At 35.8% G+C, this 19,665-nt stretch overlaps 1 protein-coding gene across 2 annotated transcripts in view; it reads right to left on the reverse strand.

Moving 5' to 3' along the window:
• Positions 1-19,665, reverse strand: part of LOC136810410 (uncharacterized) — a 28,422-nt gene that overhangs the window by 7,505 nt on the left and 1,252 nt on the right. For both annotated transcript variants that reach the window (XR_010847104.1, XM_067066977.1), the window contains exons 2-18: positions 18,550-18,922; positions 17,768-17,931; positions 17,372-17,518; positions 16,300-16,441; positions 12,847-13,007; positions 12,352-12,645; positions 11,778-12,086; positions 10,694-10,885; positions 10,379-10,483; positions 9,840-10,139; positions 9,442-9,744; positions 9,125-9,220; positions 8,822-9,028; positions 8,596-8,702; positions 8,277-8,502; positions 7,951-8,134; positions 7,561-7,844 (exon numbers count right to left, since the gene is read on the reverse strand). Coding sequence is in view for 1 of the 2 variants with exons in the window: in XM_067066977.1 (XP_066923078.1) it covers positions 7,561-7,844; positions 7,951-8,134; positions 8,277-8,502; positions 8,596-8,702; positions 8,822-9,028; positions 9,125-9,220; positions 9,442-9,744; positions 9,840-10,139; positions 10,379-10,483; positions 10,694-10,885; positions 11,778-12,086; positions 12,352-12,645; positions 12,847-13,007; positions 16,300-16,441; positions 17,372-17,518; positions 17,768-17,931; positions 18,550-18,922 (3,594 nt within the window). In the remaining variant the exon portion in view is untranslated. The remainder of the gene's footprint in view (positions 1-7,560; positions 7,845-7,950; positions 8,135-8,276; positions 8,503-8,595; positions 8,703-8,821; positions 9,029-9,124; positions 9,221-9,441; positions 9,745-9,839; positions 10,140-10,378; positions 10,484-10,693; positions 10,886-11,777; positions 12,087-12,351; positions 12,646-12,846; positions 13,008-16,299; positions 16,442-17,371; positions 17,519-17,767; positions 17,932-18,549; positions 18,923-19,665) is intronic.

The following is a 19,665-nucleotide window of genomic DNA, read 5'->3' on the forward strand; positions in this document are numbered from 1 at the left end:
AATTGGTAACTTCTTTGCTATCTAGCTAATTTACAAGTTTTTTTGTGTACAATATAGCATTATTAAATGAAAAGCTAACTGCGTCCCAAGACCAATCTGCTGACAACAATATTGAAATCATAAAACATCTATTTTTTCGCTCGCTGCGCTCGCATAACACATTGTTCCTTTAAGTTTCTTTTCACTCTAGCAAGTGTCAAATTTGTCTATTTTTATTTAGTGATTTAGGGTATCTTGGCAGTTGATTTAAAAAAATTTTCTAGTCGGCCCCAACCATGGTGGAGCCTGTTTTTCCCTTTTCCATTCGTCAAAGATAAATCTACTCTTCTCCACTAAATATTTCCTTCCTCATTATGCCTAGGCAAATGAATTTGGTAAAAGTTTAGAAAATGATGGGTGGGGACACCACTTTGAAAAATTGGAGGGGGGCGCCATTTAAAAAAAATTGACTTTGGCCCCTCCAGAAAAATTTTCCCACAACGCCACTGATAGCACGATTTCTTTTGATTCCATCACGATTCCTTTGTAAGTCATAATTGATTTTCCCTAAGCTTTCTGATTGGTTCAAATTTTATCATAGCGTAGTTGTCATCATCGTCATCGAAATCCTTTTCCAATTTTTTACTCATTTAGAATGAATTGGAAAAATCGTTTACACGACTTCTTTTTAAAACTTAATGGATTTTCTCCTAAAGTCTGTCCAGATATAATTGGCAGTGGAAACAAGAATGCCTGTAACTTTTGATAGTCAAATATAATTATGGAAATTTATTTTGCTTGTTTTAGAGAATTAAAAGCGCTATATTTGAATGTATTTTTTGTTTAAAAATTCGCGATTTTTAGCGGTTAAATTTGCGATTGTAAAAATTGAGCTTTTTTTCTACTTATGCTATAACGTTCATTTTTACACCAGTGGTAGTTCAACCTTAGGTTAAGAAGTTTGTTATATTTCAAGGCGAACAGAAAAGTCCTTCGGAAGATATGGGACCCGAAATACCCCTTGGTAGCACTTTTCTGTGAAATATCAAATCTCCAACTTATTACTAAAAACGGGGGTAGTGATATGATAAAACAGTTTTTCGATCATAACACATTTTACGATCTCTTTAATGACCTCATAGCCAAACTGTGTTTAGTGTTTTGTGAATTAGCAAAGTTCTTTTAATGACTTAAAAATAACAAAGGCCATATAAGTTCATGCTTAAATCTTTTCAATAAAAACAATTATACTGTGATTTCACTTCGTTTCGAAATAATCAATGATACCAATAATACCAATGCACCAACACTTAAAACACTTTCCAACTTTTAATTGCACTGTTCAAAAAAGATAACATAACCCCCGTTTTTAGTAATAAGTTGGAGATTTGATATTTCACAGAAAAGTGCTACCAAGGGGTATTTCGGGTCTCATATCTTCCGAAGGACTTTTCTGTTCGCCTTGAAATTTAACAAACTTCTTAACCTAAGGTTGAACTACCACTGGTGTAAAAATGAACGTTATAGCATAAGTAGAAAAAAAGCTCAATTTCTACAATCGCAAATTTAACCGCTAAAAATCGCAAATTTTTCAACCAAAAATACATTCAAATATAGCGCTTTTGATTCTCTAAAACAAACAAAAAAAATTTCCATAATTATATTTGACTATCAAAAGTTACAAGCATTTTTGTTTCCACTGCCAATTATATCTGGACAGACTTTAGGAGAAAATCCATTAAGTTTTAAAAAGAAGTCGTGTAAACGATTTTTCCAATTCATTCTAAATGAGTAAAAAATTGGAAAAGGATTTCGATGACGATGATGACAACTACGCTATGATAAAATTTGAACCAATCAGAAAGCTTAGGGAAAATCAATTATGACTTACAAAGGAATCGTGATGGAATCAAAAGAAATCGTGCTATCATCATGGTATTCCTTAATCGATTCTCCCCTAGATTTAAACCCACCCGTTGTGTATAAGAAATTGAATGTTGACACCGGAAATTTTCAAACTTCAACCTCAGAAAAACCACTTTGCCAACACGTGCCTCCTAAAGATTTTCATACCACAGTGGAGCCAAGACACTCAAGTCTTATGTATGTTAATTTCAGCTCTTCTGGGGACAGTCTTGGAAAGATATTTCCAATTGAAAATTTCGTGTCACTATAAGTATTTTGTCTGAATTTCTTGTCTAATGATGATTTTCTCCCACCAGATTTCACAAATGTATCCAGCTTGGTATGCTAGCCTTACTTTCAAACTTTTTTTTTTGCAAATGTACAAAAAGAAAGAGCTAGAGAACTTTTTTAAAATAAGACTGATAACCATTTTTAAAAATCAGACATCTTCGAGCCGCCATGACAGTTGTCCAAATGCGGACAAAGCTAGAACATCAATTGTTTTCTGAAACAATGAAAATACAATGATCGATCTCCACCGTTTTATGAGTCGTTTAACCAGTGTATTTTAATCTTTGATGTAGCATTACAGTCTTTACAAGGGATTTTATATACGACATTGTTTTTTTTGTCCATAGGAACTGTGTCTTTAGGTTTCGATAATTGTCTTCTCCATGTCTCAGTGGAATAGAAAGTACACGTGTGTTTGGGGGTTGCGGTAACCGGGTCCGAGCAATTGTAGTTGATTACTGCGGGTCAAGCTGGAGTTTTTACAAGTTCTTTGATGACTCTGTTGGTCGTTAAATGTTGAGACAGACGATTTTATTACTTTTTCTAAAGAACGCGTCATCCCTACTGTTTAAAAATAAATAATCAGTTAAGCTTATCCCATTACTGCAATCATCCACACCGCCTATCGCTCATCGTACAATTGACAATATACATTAATGTTCACCAAACCCCTGGTTGGATGCCAAGAGTTACCAAAACGTATTTCGTTCGAGATAGCGCAGTACAACTTTCAACAGATTTGAATTTGTGAACGAAAAGTACTATTAAATCCTTCTTACTCTTTACCTTCAATGCCCCCGAAAACGAACAAAAAAAATAAAAAATCCAAAAACATTTTCCGCACGAACAATTTGAAAACCTGGAACTTCGCAACCCTAAACATACGAAGTGGAACCGAGAAAGATGATGGGGCAAAGATATATTCCATCGCAAAGGCAGTCGCCAAATCTCAACTCGCATTCTGTTGCCTCCAAGAAGTACGGTGGTGAGACGTTGGTGCGAAAATGATTCGTTTAGACTCCAGTGAAGAATTCGAATTTCACTGGTCAGGATACAAGAAGAAACGTCAAGCAGGTGTCGGTATACTTGTCCGGATACACAAAGATATTGACATTTCTACTCCAGAATTCTCAGCCCCGCGTAATGGCAATCGATCTAAAGGTTAACGGATTCAATATACGAGTTGTAAACGGCTACGCACCGACAGAAGCAGACGGAACCGATCAACAAAAACTTGTATTCTACTCAAATCTAAACAAAGCAATCGTAAAAACCCAAAAGAAACAGAAGCTTATCGTTGTCGGAGACTTCAACTACAACTACCATTTCGAATAAAAGATGCTTCTTCGACGGAAAGAAAATTATCACTGATCCACTTTGTAATGACAATGGAAACCGATTAAAAGCATTTTGTCGCAGTCATGAACTCTGTATTTCGAACACTTTCTTCAAGCACCGTATGAGACATCGTTATACATGGTACAGCAATGATGGAAAAACCCGCAAGGTCCTTGATTATATTCTTACTGAACCTTACGTCCAAAAGTATATGACAAACCGTAGAGTTTACCGAGGTATTGATATTGACACAGACCACCGACTTCTCAAAGCAACCATGTGTACTCCTATAACCAGAATTGCTCGAAGAAGATAACAACAAAACACCAAACGAACCGAAACGTGATGTTAAGTCTCTACTAATACCTACAGTTAGAAGAACATTTGTTGAAAATCTGAATCGAAAGCTTGAAACGAATCGTCCGTTCGATGAAGACGTAAATGTGTTTTCACAGAATCTTTTAAAAACTATTGAGTAAGCTGCAAACAAGGAACTTCCTCCCAAATTAAAAATGACCAGCGAAAAAGAACTCTGGAAAAACGATGAAGAACTGAATTCTTTGCTCTGTGACCGATCCAATACGACACGAAATGGAGAGACATACAAAAAGCTCTCCAAGATAATTAAAAAACGTGTACGGCAATTGAGAAATCTCAAGATGCAAGAAGAAACTGACGAAATAAATGAGTTTGCAACAAAACGACAAGTTGAAGAGCTCTTCAAAACCATTAAGTCCGACGGTTCAACATTCAGATCTAAGAAGCAAAAATCTGCGTGTGACCCAGGGGGGGGGTCAAGCCTCAGGGTACTAAAGCATAGCCGGTGGGGTGGCTGTTTTTCCAAAAAAAAATTGATAAGTACCCGGGTACTTTTTGGGCGGGTGGGGAGCCAAGTTTGTTTAATCAAACAAGAACCCGGGTACTAATTGGGTGGGTCTTATGTGAATTTTCTTTGTAAAATAAGTACCTTGACTCAATTTTGGTGAGTACTGGTGAGTAGTTTTATTTTGTTTTCAAGATAATTTAAGGGCTTTGAGACTTAAGTATTGTTAAAAACCTGTGACATTTTTATTCCATCATTGGATGGTTAAAAATAAGTTACTTCTAGCATAAAATTTGACACGAAGAACAGATAAAAACATGATTCTGCCATATAAAAATATTATCGACGAAAAGAAAGTTTTAAATTGTTTTATATTGTTAATGTAATATCAAAACATAAAAAGACCTGCCAAGAAAAAGAAATTTAGGGAAAAGTTTTGAAGTGAAAGTGAAAGCCAAGGTCCTGTTTTGTTTGTTTTGATCGAGCTCCATCTGAGTGTTTCCCTTTCCTTCTATTCTATTATGTTTTCACGTGAAATAGTGATGTAATGAACTCCTTCTGAGTGTTTATTTTCACTGATATATTTTCTCTCTCTCTCTTACATTTTTTCTTTTCTACTACAAAAACATTCGAAAAGTTTCCTAGACGTTCGAATCTTTTATCAGAAGCTTGTGAATCAGAAGCCCATAAGAAAGCAAAGCTCCTGAAGAGGCTTTTCCTGCGTTTTACTTGGGAAATAATATTTTGCCTTTTGTATACTGTAACTGTACAACATTTTGATGAATACCTAAGTCCTCATTCATTATGATTGCCGAGTAGCTAGTTAAGAAAAAAGAAACAATGTATCACTTGAGAACAAGGTTGATCTCTCAATGTAAACAGAGCACTAAGTACTTTCGAATCATATCATAACAAAACAAAGTGTTCGAACGTTCGAACATTTTGAAATCAAAGGTTGATCTCTCAATGTAAACAGAGCACTAAGTACTTTCGAATCATAACAAAACAAAGTGTTCGAACATTTTGAAATAAAAACAAAGAGAAAAATTTTTATTTGTGGATTGACATACTTTGAAATTGACTTTGGTGGGGCTTTTACTTATTTACTCTGGTTTATACTTTTTATATTTCCAGATATTTCAGAAACTAGATCTTTTGTTAAAACTGTTCTAAGATTTTGTAAGATTGTGAAAAAGTGCTTTTACATTGTTTTCATCTGTTTTCATGTTTAAAAAATAAGGCAATCAATATACCCGAATGTATTACTGTAAATTACGCCTGGCTTATTAGTTGGGCTAATAGAAAATTAAAATTAACAGTTATAAGGGTGGGTTTAATTTTGATGAGTGTAGAATTGAGAAAGATTAATAAGTAATAAATTTATTTTTTGTAGGTATAGGGTCTAAGAAGGAAAAGTCCTTAAGTACCCGGGTACTTTTTGGGTTGGTATGGGGTCTAGAAGAGAAAAGTCCTTAAGTACCCGGGTACTTTTTGGGTGGGTATAGGGTCTAGAAGGGAAAAGTCATTAAGTACACGGGTACTTATTTGGGTGGGTGGTATGAGTCAAAAATTTTTTTAGATAAGTACCCTCTCTAGGCTATGCTTTAGTACCCTGAGGCTTGACCCCCCCCCTGTGTGACCCAGTGACATTGAAAACGATCTTCCTACAGAATTCTTCAAGTATGCAGTCGCATCAAATGCACTACTATCAGAGCTCGAATCGCTACCTCTTCAAATATGGACGACAAAATCTATACCATCATCATGGTATAATATATATGGCTCTATAATTTTAGAACTTTTGTTTGGCTGAGGCAAAACTTATTTTTTCTAAAATTTTGAGCTCAGATATCTCTTCTGCAGTATTTTCTCTATTTTGTTTACCTCTTTCTTTTCTTTTTAACCCTATATATTGGACGATGAAAAGGATCTGAGGCCATCGATGTATATGGTGTTGTTTTTGTATAATTCTTAAAAATCTAGTTGCTTGTATAAGTTGTTGTTTGTCGATGTTGTAGTTGATGTTGTGTTGCTTCCAAGGATAAACCAATGTGCGCGGTAAGCGTTTTTACGGCAGGGAACTACCACTGTCAACCTCGTGTGTTGTCTTTCTGATGGTTTTTTGCAACTGGTGTTGTCTTTTAACCCTAAATTTTGTTCTTAGGTTCCAAATAATTGGCCCCCCGCTTGTAAATTTTTCAAAAAATTTCCCCCTATATTATATCACTTATACATCCCCCCCCCGTTTAAAGAATATTTTCAACTGTCAAAGAGAAGGCCCCTTATTTTGCTCTGAATAGCCTGATTTTAGCCTATATTTACCTTATTTTAGGTTTTCAGAAGTACAATTTCCAACCCCCTGGCCATTAGCCCCCCCCCTCACGTTCACGGAACATTCATGTAAAATGAAATGACATCAAACGACACTAAAATCTCATCCTCATCTACCATCACTGTCCTGAAATATTCAGAGAACACCTTAGAGTTCTCAGAATACCACCCCTCGTTGCCTAAGTACAGTTTTAGTATGCTAGCAATGTGTTTGGGCACTTTGTACAGAGATGTTCCTCTATAAGACACGATAGGTCTCATAAGAATGTAGGCTTTGTGAATCTTCGGAGTTCCGTAGAATCTCGAAGCAGGAGAGTCGGTCGGTTTAAGCTCATTTTACATTAACAGATTCTGATTCCAGGAGAGGGTACTAGAATTTCGAGCCAAAAATCGAAAGTCAATTTGATTCGAAAAACCCTTATGGCTCGCCATACCCGGCACCCATTATGCCCAAGTACGGGGCATGATCCGATAATAAGTTTGCTGAAGTTTGTAATTATCAATTCCTTCATAGATATCATATTCCGTAACACATTAATTAGAGATCAGTGATTCCGGTCATTTAATTTTCAAAGCCGCAAAGCATCATGGATCTGAGTCAACCCAGGGTGAACAGGGAGAATTCCCCTAAAATTTTAATTTAAGAACTCCATTATTTCAAGTCAAATTTGATGCCGAGAGTATATTAATTCTTTTGGATTTCTCAATCTTAAATTCCCCCGTAAGTAAAAATTGCAATATTTTCAGCGCTGATTCGCCATTATTCATGTACTCAAATAGGTAGCCAAATAGGTAGCCAAAAAGGTAGCTAAATAGGTAGCCAAATTGGGTACCCAACGTTTCCAACTGACCCTATTGTTAGTTGTTTGTTTGAGATAAAAATTTGTTTATACCTGCTTGAGCACAAGAGACGTTCAAATCGAAAGTAGGTCCAGGTCCTTTACTTGTCATCGCAGCCAGCCTTAACGTATACCACTGATACAAAACTAAATCTTCAATAATCATTCCTGATTCACTGGCGTTCGCATATTGAGCTTCTTCAGGATAAAGATATCCTCCGCTAGGTAAGGCGCGTCTCTGTCTTGTCAATGTCAGCGTTGATTCGGATGACATGTTTTGATTTCCAGTAAGATAGTCATCCATTTCAAAAGATTCGATGGAACGACGTTTCCTTTTTCTAAAAATGGGATGATAGTTGATAAGAAAATGGTTGATGAAATTGGAGTCTTTCAAAAAGAGTTTACAACAAAGGTACGAGATTTAAAATATAAATTTCAACTTACTGGTTTTCTTGCATCAATATTCTCAATTCGTCGGCAGGAGGACCATCATTCATACGGCGATAATAACAAACATACCCCGTGATAATCCCATGAGAAGTTCCCCATGGTACGTCATCCCAATAAATTGAAACACTTGTCGTCGACATCGTGAACCCTTCAACGTTCGTGGGAGGCGATGCAGGAACTGAAAAGTGAAGGGCAATCAATATAGAGCACAAGCAACAGAGTATCTGAGAAAACTTCTAGATATCACCGATAACTTACAGAGCAAAAAAAATTATATTTTTTCATTTATCAAAAATGGTGAGTAAAATCTAGTAGCTTACTGTCTTCATCAGTAGAAATTATGATTTTGGGTGATTTTGGTCCCGTTGCCAGAGAATTGAACAGTTCAATTTGAATCTCATATTCAGTATAATTCTTCAAACTGCTGATCGTGTGGAGGAGATCAGGTACGGTCACTTCATCAACAAACGTTGTGTTCTCATTGCAATCTGCTAATTCTGCTTTAGCGCAATCCAACACATTGTAATATATCCGATATCCCGCAATCTGAAAAAACAAAAAAGACCAAGAGTGTGTTGTATTCAAACTAGGCGGTTAATGTTTAGACAATGTTTTGATTGTTAAAATGAGAGTCCTTACAATGCCATTAACTTGACCGTGGACTTGCAACATTTGATCCCATCCGCAATCGATAGTTGAAGAGCTTCCATTGATGCATGTCAAGTTGGAAGGGAAAACCTCCGGAACTACAAAAAATATAAAGATGTCAATGTATCAGTTTTTTGTATTACAAACATGAGTTTTTAACCGATATGATGTAACATTTTTCAGATTACAATATTCACAAGAAATCTAAAAGTCATACCATCTTCTAACGTTTTGGTCGAGAATTCAATGGAATGGTTTCCACGTCCTTTCACCGTTTCAGCTGCAATTTTGAATGAATAACTTGTGAAAAACTTTAGAGTTGACAAAACGACTTCTTGTGTAGGTGCTGTGATACTAGTTTCTTTCCAATCAGGTGGTTCAATCGTATCATCTTTGTACATCACGTGGTATGCCGTTATAATACCTACAAAAAATCAAGTCGAGAGGTTGTGAGTTGTCAGTAGAGTTAATGAATTAGATTATTAAGAAGGACAAAGAAAGAGGAGCAAATCAAACCCACCTCTCCTGAAGCCTTCAGGAACAACATCCCATTGAACTTTGATGGAAGTTGATGTTTCTGGACCAGCAGTTCTGTTTGCAGGTGGCATCTCAGGCACTGGAAACAAAAACATTCATTGTTAATCATTCAAAAGTCCAAAGTCTATTTGAAGCTAGTCCGGCAAAGATGAAGATTTTCAGCTGTGTTTTTTGGAACAAAAAAAAAGTTCATCATTAGCATTGTTCATTGTTATTACTATCAGCTCAAATGAATCGAGGGGCGTGGTTGAGAATAATACCAATAAAATTGCGAAATACAATCTCATTGGAAGCACTTACAATCTTGATCAGTCCTGATAATTGCAATGGCACTTTCAACACCACAAACGATTGTACATCCTGCAACTGTAAATTCATAATCGCGCCATTTCTCAAGCCCTCCAATATCCAGGCTTTTTACCGCACCGTTTTCCAAGACTTCATACGTGGTCCAACTGGTGTCAACATTGAGTTGGCGAATGTTGACCAGATATTTTGTGATGAGACCATTTCGATCATCAGGTGGAATCAATTCAAAACGAAACCTCAAAGCGGTGGAGTTGATTTTTTGTGCAAAGATGTCATCAGGTGGCAATGAGGGTGCTGGAGAAATGAAAAAAGAAATAACAATTACGGCATGCTCTAGAAAAATGAAGGAAAAACACAGGAAGCAACGCATCAAAACAAAAACTACTCACGTCCAAAGTCTGTTCTGACCAAAATAGACTGTGCAAAAACTAAAAAGCCACGTCGTGTTCCGACAGCTACACTCAAACTGTAATTAGTATATTCGTTAAGTCCTGTTATAATTGCGCTGTTCGGTCCACCATATTGGATTTCTTGTTGTTGAAATATGTTTGAAACTGCAGTGACGTTGATTTTGGAAGCGATAGGATATCCGAAGTTAGAAAAAGGATCAGCAATGTTGTCGAAAAGCAATTGAATGGTTGTTCCAGTGATATTACCACTTCGAACATTCAACGGTGGTAATTGCGGAACTGAAAAATAAGTTGAAATTGAAATGTAGTAAAATGACATGTTACTCCATTTCAAATATAGAAGAATGAATCAAGAAAATCCAATAATTTTGATTGACACACAAATCGTGATTGAAAAGGTGAAGAATGTCGATTCCGTCCAACAGACATTTGAATAGAGAAGAGGAATGCAGAATGATTGTCGGTATATACACACGTGCATTTCGGATTCGTTCATTTATCTAACTGATGTAACTTACTCCATTCGTCAGTGGAGATGGTGATGAGAGGATTGCTCCACACTCCATAACCAACGCTTGTTTTGCCACTCATTTTCACCTCATACTCTTGAAACCAATCCAAGCCTGGAAAATCACAGTCGAATCAGTGTCAATTTTTTTATTGGATTGTTCAACTAAGATCACGAGAAGAGTGATTTGATATGATATTTTTCCGATATCGTTAACGTTAGTTGGAAATTGTAATTTCAGGTGATTTAAAAAAAATATTAGCCAAACGAGATGACGGTCTTCTATAGCTACAAAAACGCACAGAAGAATGATACAATTGATTACCTGAAATATTTGCCACGCGATGAGTTCCAACTTCAATTTCATTTACGGCATTAGTCCGAAGATTTTTGTAGTGAATTTTATATCCGAGGATGATACCATTTCTATCTGCTTCAGCGATTTCATCCCAAATGATCTCAATGGAAGTTTCTGTCAAATTTTTCCCAATAATGTTCAAAGGTCCTCCTGTCGGTACTACAGACAAAATAAAGGAGAAAACGTTAGTCCGAGCAAATGCATGCAATGGAAGCAGTTCATATGTTAAAAATTAAAAAAGTAGTTTATAGCAAGCATGAAGTATTAGTCCTTTTGCTTCAAGTTTGCACAACTCTTTTTTTTAACCAATGCTTCGTATACCATTTAAAAGATAAATCAGAGCACTACCTATACTTTTTGAGATAAACAGTTTCGAAACTTTTCGAAAATGAAGAACAAAAATGAGCTTTTTGTTCTTTGAGACGATGAAACTTCTTCTAGAGATTTTCGATGCAAGAAGTTTATGCGAAATCATGATTCATTTCCATTTTCGAAATGTTTTGTAATTATTTTTCTTAGAATTTACAGTGCTCTGACTTATCTTGTTAACAGTGTATTTAATATGTTAAAATCGAAGCATTCGTTGAAAAATGGCTCACTTAAAGCGAATAGACTTTAAAAATGAGGAAGCGAAAGTCACTTTGTGTTCATGGGCGGGATTGCATTTAAACACAGAATTTTGTTGTAGAATAATTCAATTAACTTTGGTCATTCAACAACATGAATACAGAACAGTGCCGTAGGAAGCATTTTCATATGGGGGGGCTGAAGTTTAGTGACACCGCGAGGGCCAACCATGGTTTGGCCCGAGGGGGGAAATTTTGAAAATTTGAGCTCTAGATTGCTTAAAAATACACTCAAAACATGCACATAAAGACAATTATGACAAATTAAAAAATAAAACTTTGCATTTTGCAAAATAACCATTTTTGAAAAAATTATTGGGGGGGGGGCATAGCCCCCCTTGCCCCCCAAGTTGCTACGGCACTGCAGAAGTATCTTACAAAAACAATCATTCGAAATAAAACTATCAAGATTAATTTCATCTTACGATCTTCAAGCGTTCGTTCAATTTGAAGTGTGGTAGTGTTTGGTCCTGCGCCAATAGCAGTCGCTCCTCCAGCTTTGAAAGCATAATGCGTCCAGAATTCCAATCCCACAACATCAATTTGGGGCGTGGCAGAAGTTTTCAAGGTCCAATCCCCAATGACGGTGCTGCCGTCAGTGTCGACTTTGGCGTAATACAAAGAATAGCTGACGATATAACCATTTTGATTCTGAAGGATAGGACCAACGTTCACTCTGATGGAAGTTGACGTGAGAGCTGCTGTATTCAAATAGCTGGGTGGATCGAAAGGATCTGAAGAGATATGTTCAAAAATCAAGCTTAAAATTACAGAATTTTTGTTTGAAATGTTAATATATTCTGACTTCTTACCATAAAAAATAGATATTAACCATACATTTCCGCAAACTGTCCAATGCAATATTTCCAAACACATCAACAAAAGATATTTGATAGTTGCTTAAAATGATCAAGTGATCAAGCCTTAAAATCAAGAAGGTATTCAAAGACCTAACTGTCATCATCAATAAAGAATAAAGGTGAGAAAAGATTATCTTACAAGATTCATCAGTTCGTTGTTCCACTTTCTTACTTCTAGTTATAAAACCACTCCCTTCGAAGATCGTGTACGCCCAATAAATGGACCAAATATTCAACCCAGAAAACACTTGAGTCTTTTCACCATTGCTTGCAATCTCAACAGTGGTTGAAGGGAGGCCTGGACCCCATACTACCAACTTGTATGATTGGATGCTTCCGAAATCAGAGACACCTGTCAGATGAGGAACCCGGATAACAAATTGAACAGCTGTTTCATTGATTGCACTTCCTTCGGGCGTGTTAAGGTTTTCCCCTGTTGGAAATAAATTTATTTGAAAAAGAAATTATATAGAGAAAACAAATTTCCTGCAACTTAAAGTGATTAAGATAACTTCAGGAGTTGTTCTTCGAGCTTTTATATTTTTATTATTCAAAATTCGAAAGAATTTGGTTTAACTGCAAACTCGCAGGACTCTAGCGGCAAACTTCTTTTTTTATCATAAAGAGAACTCACGTCCTGTAAAATAAGCCATTTTATGTTTTTCAAGGATTTGTGAATCTCCATTTCCATCGAGATATTTCAATCGAAATTTATCCTCTTTGTATTTCCCTTCACTTGCAACGAAACATTCAAACTTTCTGTATCCAGCAAATGCCACAGTAAATTGAGTATTCCTGAAACCATCAAAGAAAATGTTATTCATAACCTTATCCTTGTTGTAGTATTTAACTACTGTTCATCCATACAACGATGTAAAAATAATAGAACACCAACTTGCCTTGATTCTCAAAAAACATCCGTGTTACGGTTGTAAAAATAATGACATTTTGCATCGTAAAAAGTGGAATTAAATAAAAACTTGCTTCATTTGCAACCTTCAATTGGACAGAATCAATCACGTGATGTATATTTTTCCAAAATTTGGGTTAGAAAAAGTGTATTTTCCTATAGGCAGCCTCACAGAAAAAAATTTTTAATTAGATATTATTGTTCTATAAACATTCATCTGTTTATTTTGTATCATGCAACCTTCATGCACTTTTCATACGTGAGATATCACATTTCAAATCACACATACAATTTTCAGATAACAGCATTTTATGAGCGTTTATTTATCCAGATGAAGATTAAGTGGTATCAGGCCGATCCGTAGTCAATTTGTCTAAAGATTGGTAAAGGTTGGAAAATTCCAAAATTTGCAGTAAATAACAATCCAATTTTCTATCAATTCAGTGGATGTCAAAAAGTGTGTCAAAATCTAGCTAAAAGCATAACACGCACTGCACACAGAGCTTTTTAATAGAGTGCTCATTTCAATAGGAAAACAATGGTTGTTCTCTTTGGAGAAGTGCCTTCTAGAGGAAGTTGGTTATCTATTATTTTTACATCGTTGGTTCATAGTAATTCATTCCTTGCACGATACACCACTTCTCACATTTAAGGGAGTAGAAATTTCATTTTTTATGTCAGACTTTTTTTAACAAACACTTTTTTAAATTACATTTTCTATAGACTATAAAGGCCTAAAATCTGCGAGGAGCTTACAAAATTCTGAGAAATGACAATGAAAAAAAACACAACATGTACAATCCGTGCATCGAAAGTATAATTCAATTTTCTTTTTGAAATTGAATAGAAAATTGAAAAATATTAAAAACCAAGAAACTGCAATAAAATCTAGAAAGAAACGCGTCACTTTTTTGCCACTAATGCCATCGCAAGCCCCTGGGGAATCTGGGTCCAAATGAAAAAGGAACATATGTAACAACAGTGAACAAGGGAGGAGACCCCTGAGGAGAAAAAACGCCCCGGTACGCCCAAAAAATGGTGATTCTATGATATCTATGATAGAAAATAGAAAATTGGTTCAATTTTTCAATATTACTCTTCAAAATGAAAAAAGAAAAAACAGAATTTATTCCGAATTTCTAATTCCATTAAAAAAATGAATTACACGCTTTTTTTTTATAAGAATGGTGTTTTTTCATTTCATCATGAATATTCTTAACTTTTTGGCGAAAATCATCAAAAAATATTCTTACGGTATTCTTAGGTTAAGATCGAATTTGGCAATCTACAGGTTAAAATACATTAAAAATGGCATTCTTAGGTTCGGTTGCTAAATTCCATGATGGTGATATTCTTACCATATTCTTAATTTTTGGCCATTTTCATCATGGACATTCTTATAAAGTGTATTCTTATAAAAAAAAAAGCGTGTACAGCACCTGACCCCGAGAATGCAGTAAACCCCGAGAATGTAGGTTTTTCTTTTTTAGCATTGTAGCCCTAACGATAGTTCAACTTCATAAAAAGTTGTATCAGAGCCTGCTGATACATATTACTTATCATTTATAGAAATAAAATTTAAACTTGAATTAGTTTTTTCCAACGGAAATCTGAATCAAAAGTTGATCGGATACAACCCGAATTGAGGCATTTTTTTAAATAAATCCTCTCTAAATCGAAATCTATTGGAATTAAGTTATGATGATAGGGTATTTTCTTACTCCTAATGAACAAAGAAAATGGGAAAAATAGTCCATTTCAAAATTTATTGTTCTAAGTCAGATATTTTGACGAAAATGTTTGACCTACTTTTTGGGGTTAGTTGACCTTCAATTTTGGGCCTTCATAATCTGACACAAAAATGTTTGTCAAATTATGTAAAACTTATTTGTTGTACTTTCATTGTTGTACTTTCATAACATGAAAGTACTACCTGAGAGATGATTGATGTTCACATTTTGAGCTTTTTCGACGTATCCCAGACCCGCTGGGACCCAACCCCAATAAGAAAACTTGCTTAAGTTTGGAACAATAGAATTTCTATCCACATTGGGACTTTAGTAGAAATCTTTGTCCCCATTGTGGGAAAAGTTCCAACGGGGCTATGAGGCAGAAGTATAGTTACATTATTCACATATTTTAACAAAAAATTTTCAACCTACAAAATAAAAACAACGTTCTTGTCTCTTCTTTTCTTACTTTCTTTTACTTTTCCTCATTTGTAGCACATAAAATTAATATCTTTGTTAAATTTTAAGTATTATTTCTAAAGTATGAATTTCTCTTAGAAATTAATAATTTCGGATGAATACTGAAATTCTGCTCTCAACAACCAAATCTTTTCACCTACATTCTGGGGGTTAAAAAGCGAAAATATCCATTTTTCAGAATAACAAAATGCTCTTTAGAATATTGTTTTGGCACAAAATATTTGTAAAATTTGCTGTTATAATTAATCCATTTGAAAAAATATCAACATTTTACTATTACTAGATTTAAAGCCATAAAACCAAACCTACATTCTGGGGGTTATAACAAAAATGGGAGTCAACTTCAAGGACCAAAAAAATTAGCCTATCTATCAAAAGTAATGAAACTAACCCCTGGGAAAGGATTTTGGAGGTTCAAAATTTCATTGAAAACATTCATTGTTTTTAAAAATTCAAATCTACATCTTTCAGGTCTTCCAGGTCAGGACCTTCATTCTCGGGGTCAGGTGCTGTATACTTTCGATACACAGATAAGAAATACAGACGATGCAATGACCTGCCGGTATTAGGATTGGGCCAAGGTGGTGGCACCTTGCAGAGGAGGAGGATTCCCAAATAAAGACGAAGAACACACCGAGCGCCCTAACTCGTCCTAAATTTTCCCAAAATATATCATTTTAGTTTAATTTCCTATTTCAAATAGAAAATAGAAATTAGACTTATTTTTCAATTTTGTTTCACATATTGAAAAAAGAAAAAAGAAATTAGAAAAATTTTCTACTCGATTGAATTATACTTTCGATGCACGGATTATGTACGCTTGTCAGACTAGAAAAGAAAGTTTTGCACGAACTGATATATCCAGATTCAGAGTGGCTTTCATCATTTCAATCAAGAAAACCGCATTAAATCTTTTGATTTAAAATCTCGTGAACGGGGCTCCTTGAAATCTATACGTAATTCTTACGTCTGTGCTACACCGTCTACTACAATTTCATGATTCGATCTCTGTTCCCAACTTTGGAAAGTGATATTTCCATTACGATGCCAGTAGTGGAAATTCAAGTAGGCAACGTACTCTTGTCTCCAATGCCACGATAGTTTATCAACTGAAGAAGAAAAAAATATTAACCATATTTGGTTCAAAGTAGGGTCAATGGACAAGAATATAATTTGAGTATATACAAGGACGGTGCAACATCAAAAAATATTGTTTAAATATTTTGAAGTTGCCTTTAAATTTTAGTTTATAGTCAAACAAACCCTATTAGCCCCACGGGGGAGGGGTAGAATCCAAAAAATTATTTTTTAGAAAATCAGGCTCAAATGCTATTTCCCTAAAATAAGAAAAACATAATGTAGCAATTTCAAAAAAAAGTCCAAAATACCATAGTGTGCAGAGGGGTCCAGCCCCCAGCATTTTTCAGGGGGGGGGGCTAAGGAAAATAGCCCCGGCTAAATTCTAGAAACATAGCCCCCACCTTCACAGAGGGATAAAACCTTCCCCACAGCATAGATTTTTAACATAATTTAAAATATCTTCAACCTATCAGCTCTGCCCCACGTTCTATTACACAACACTCAGCCCCCCTAGCAAGCTAGCCCCCAGTATTTTTGGAAAAATACAGCCCCCAATCAAGCAAAAATGGTTTAGCCCGCCCTAAGGGGGGGGGGTGCATTCTATGAATACCCTATTTTAGGCATTTTTTTGGCCTATATTTACTCCGTCACTCCTTGAGTACTGTCATGAAAAAATCAGAAAAAACCAATGAGCCAATCTCGAGAAAAGCTGGACGAACGAATGAACGAACGAACGTAGGTTAATTTAAAGGACTTCCGTGGTAGCTCCAAAAAGCTTGGGGTTAATAGGGTTAAAACAGGCATTCAGCCATAGAATTCAAGCAAAATTTATCCTCCAGCTAGACATAAAACTACACAGAGAAGAGAAGACTGTCATATTTGTCGATGGATGTCGATTTTTTTCATGATTTCTGTGTAGCCCTATCTGCAGCTGGGGAAACGTATACATAAATATTTACTTCCAGAGACGAGAATGTTTTCGTCGCGAATACACTCTTGATGGTAACTTCTAGTGTAGAAATCAGTCATGGTTTTCAGTTGGCTGATGCTTTTCCGTGTGTTGCCCATATACACAAAACGCGACATCATGCGGTACATCATCATCACTAACAAAATGAATAAACCAATTATAAATGCAAAGACCAATCATGAGCAAAGAACATCGAAATTACATATATTTTGTCTAAAAAGAGGGCATGCAAAGGTATACTCTCTTATTAAAACGGCAAACAAGGTCAAGCACATTCTTAAAATTTGATTTGGATATTTGACATGGGCAAACATTCTAAACAGAAGTTATCAAAGTAAGCATTTTAAAATGGAGGTGGGGTGAGCACTTCTTGCCAACTACCTACCTGGTGTGACGTAAGTTGAAATTGACAATGGGATTTCTTCTGTGCCATTGGGAAATGTAACACCAAGTCCTAACCATCCGTCCACGTTTCTTCTACCACGTTGCAAAACTGTCAAATGATAACGTTTATTTTCTTCCAAAGTCACTTCCAGCTCTCCCAAAGGCCTAAAAAAGATTAGAACGTCTTTAATAAATGCATTTATAATTGAACGAAGAACGGCCCCCCCCCCTAATATTTTGCAAAGTAATTTTTTTTACTTTAAAAAATCTTATATATACCGTTTAGAGGGGTGAAATAAGGGTGAAAAGTCAAAAACTTTCTTCGTCGCTCAATTATGGTGGGCAACATATTTTTTTGGCCCCCTCAATTTGATTCGCACGCCGGGGGCCCGGGGGGGGGGTACTTAGGCAAATGGTGGGTACGGTATGTGCGCCGCCCTAAAGGGTACCTTTTTGGACTTCCAAAGTCCCGCTAAGGCTCGGAAAAAATCAGAAAATCAAATTTTAGTTCCACTAAGGGTCGGAAAAATAGGAAAATTTCAACTTTTTACCCCCCTGAAAGATCGAAATTTGGTCAAAATTGGTCAAATTTGTCCCGCTAAGGGTCGTAAAATTCCCAAAATTTTCCTTTGTGTTCTCCTTTTTAGTCCCGGTAAGGGTCCAAAGTTCGAAAGTCGGGCGGCACCCCCTGTCAGCTCGCAACCCTAGTACCCCCCCGGGGCCGGGGGCCTAGTCAAGTTGTAAAAAAACGTTAAAAAAAAAACGTTAAAAAAAAAAACGTACGATTTAAAATTACTGAAACTTATGTCAGCTCCAATCTGTTTTCTGGAAATGTGATGCGAATCAGTATCTGTGTCAAATTCCTTGATATCGAAACCAAGATCAGAGATGTCAAACTGGCATCTCGCTTTACACGCCACATGAAATTTGTACACCCCAGAGGTGGGTGGGATGAAGTAAGCACGCCCTCTGTTCAACCGGTTATCGCCGAACTTTTTAAACCATTGGAAGTGAGTCTCAGGTCTTGTATAAGTTGGATATTGATAGGTGTCAGGGTTCAGGTAATGAAGAAGAGTGAATCGAACCGTGAAATCGTTTGTATTAAACGAATGGAAACTATCTACGAAGGCTCCATCTTGTTTGGAGAGTTGCGGATCTATAAAGAAGATACATTGTTAAGAAAATACTAGGGAAAAATTCAAGATGCAATAAAGTCAGCAATGCGTATGGACACGAGTTCTTTCTTGAGTAGAAGTAGTATCATTATTTAAGATTCACGTATAGCTAAGTCATCAGAAAACAATTCCTCTTTCATATCTAAAAGAAACACAAGAGTAATAAATTCCACCTGAGACGTCCAGTGGTTGGGGGCGATCGAGAAAAAAAACTTAAAATTAATTGCGGATGAGGAACTTTAAAGGGACCCTCCGGCCTTTTTCAAAGTGAAACAAATAAGCTTGAGAGGTTTGTTCGACTTATTGAAAAGCTTTCAGGATGTCTTGGTAGAACTATAGCTAGATGATGAATAGACCTACCTTGTGATGAAAATTAGATAGCAATAAAAAATGAAAACAATCAGTCAGAAAATATAGCGAAATGCATAAGGCATTAAATTTCATCTTATTGACAATAGAATCATGGGCATTGCTATTAATAACGTTTTTGTGTGAAAAGATAGTCTAGCAAGCTAGACGACTAATTCAGACATATTAGAAATAAAGCAAAAAAGTAAATTTTAGTCGTCTAGAAACCTTTGTGCACTTACGCAAAGCAAAAAAAAATGTCAATATCGCAATTAAATTTTTTTCCCGCTCAAAAGAAATTCTTGATAATAAAATGAGTGTGGATTTGTGTGTTATTTCATTTGAGTTGATTTTATTTTGAGAGTTTGTTGTTGCT

The sequence above is a fragment of the Clytia hemisphaerica genome, unplaced genomic scaffold (assembly GCF_902728285.1).
Source record: "Clytia hemisphaerica strain Z4C2 unplaced genomic scaffold, Clytia hemisphaerica genome assembly, whole genome shotgun sequence".
In the NCBI taxonomy this organism is placed as follows: domain Eukaryota; kingdom Metazoa; phylum Cnidaria; class Hydrozoa; order Leptothecata; family Clytiidae; genus Clytia; species Clytia hemisphaerica.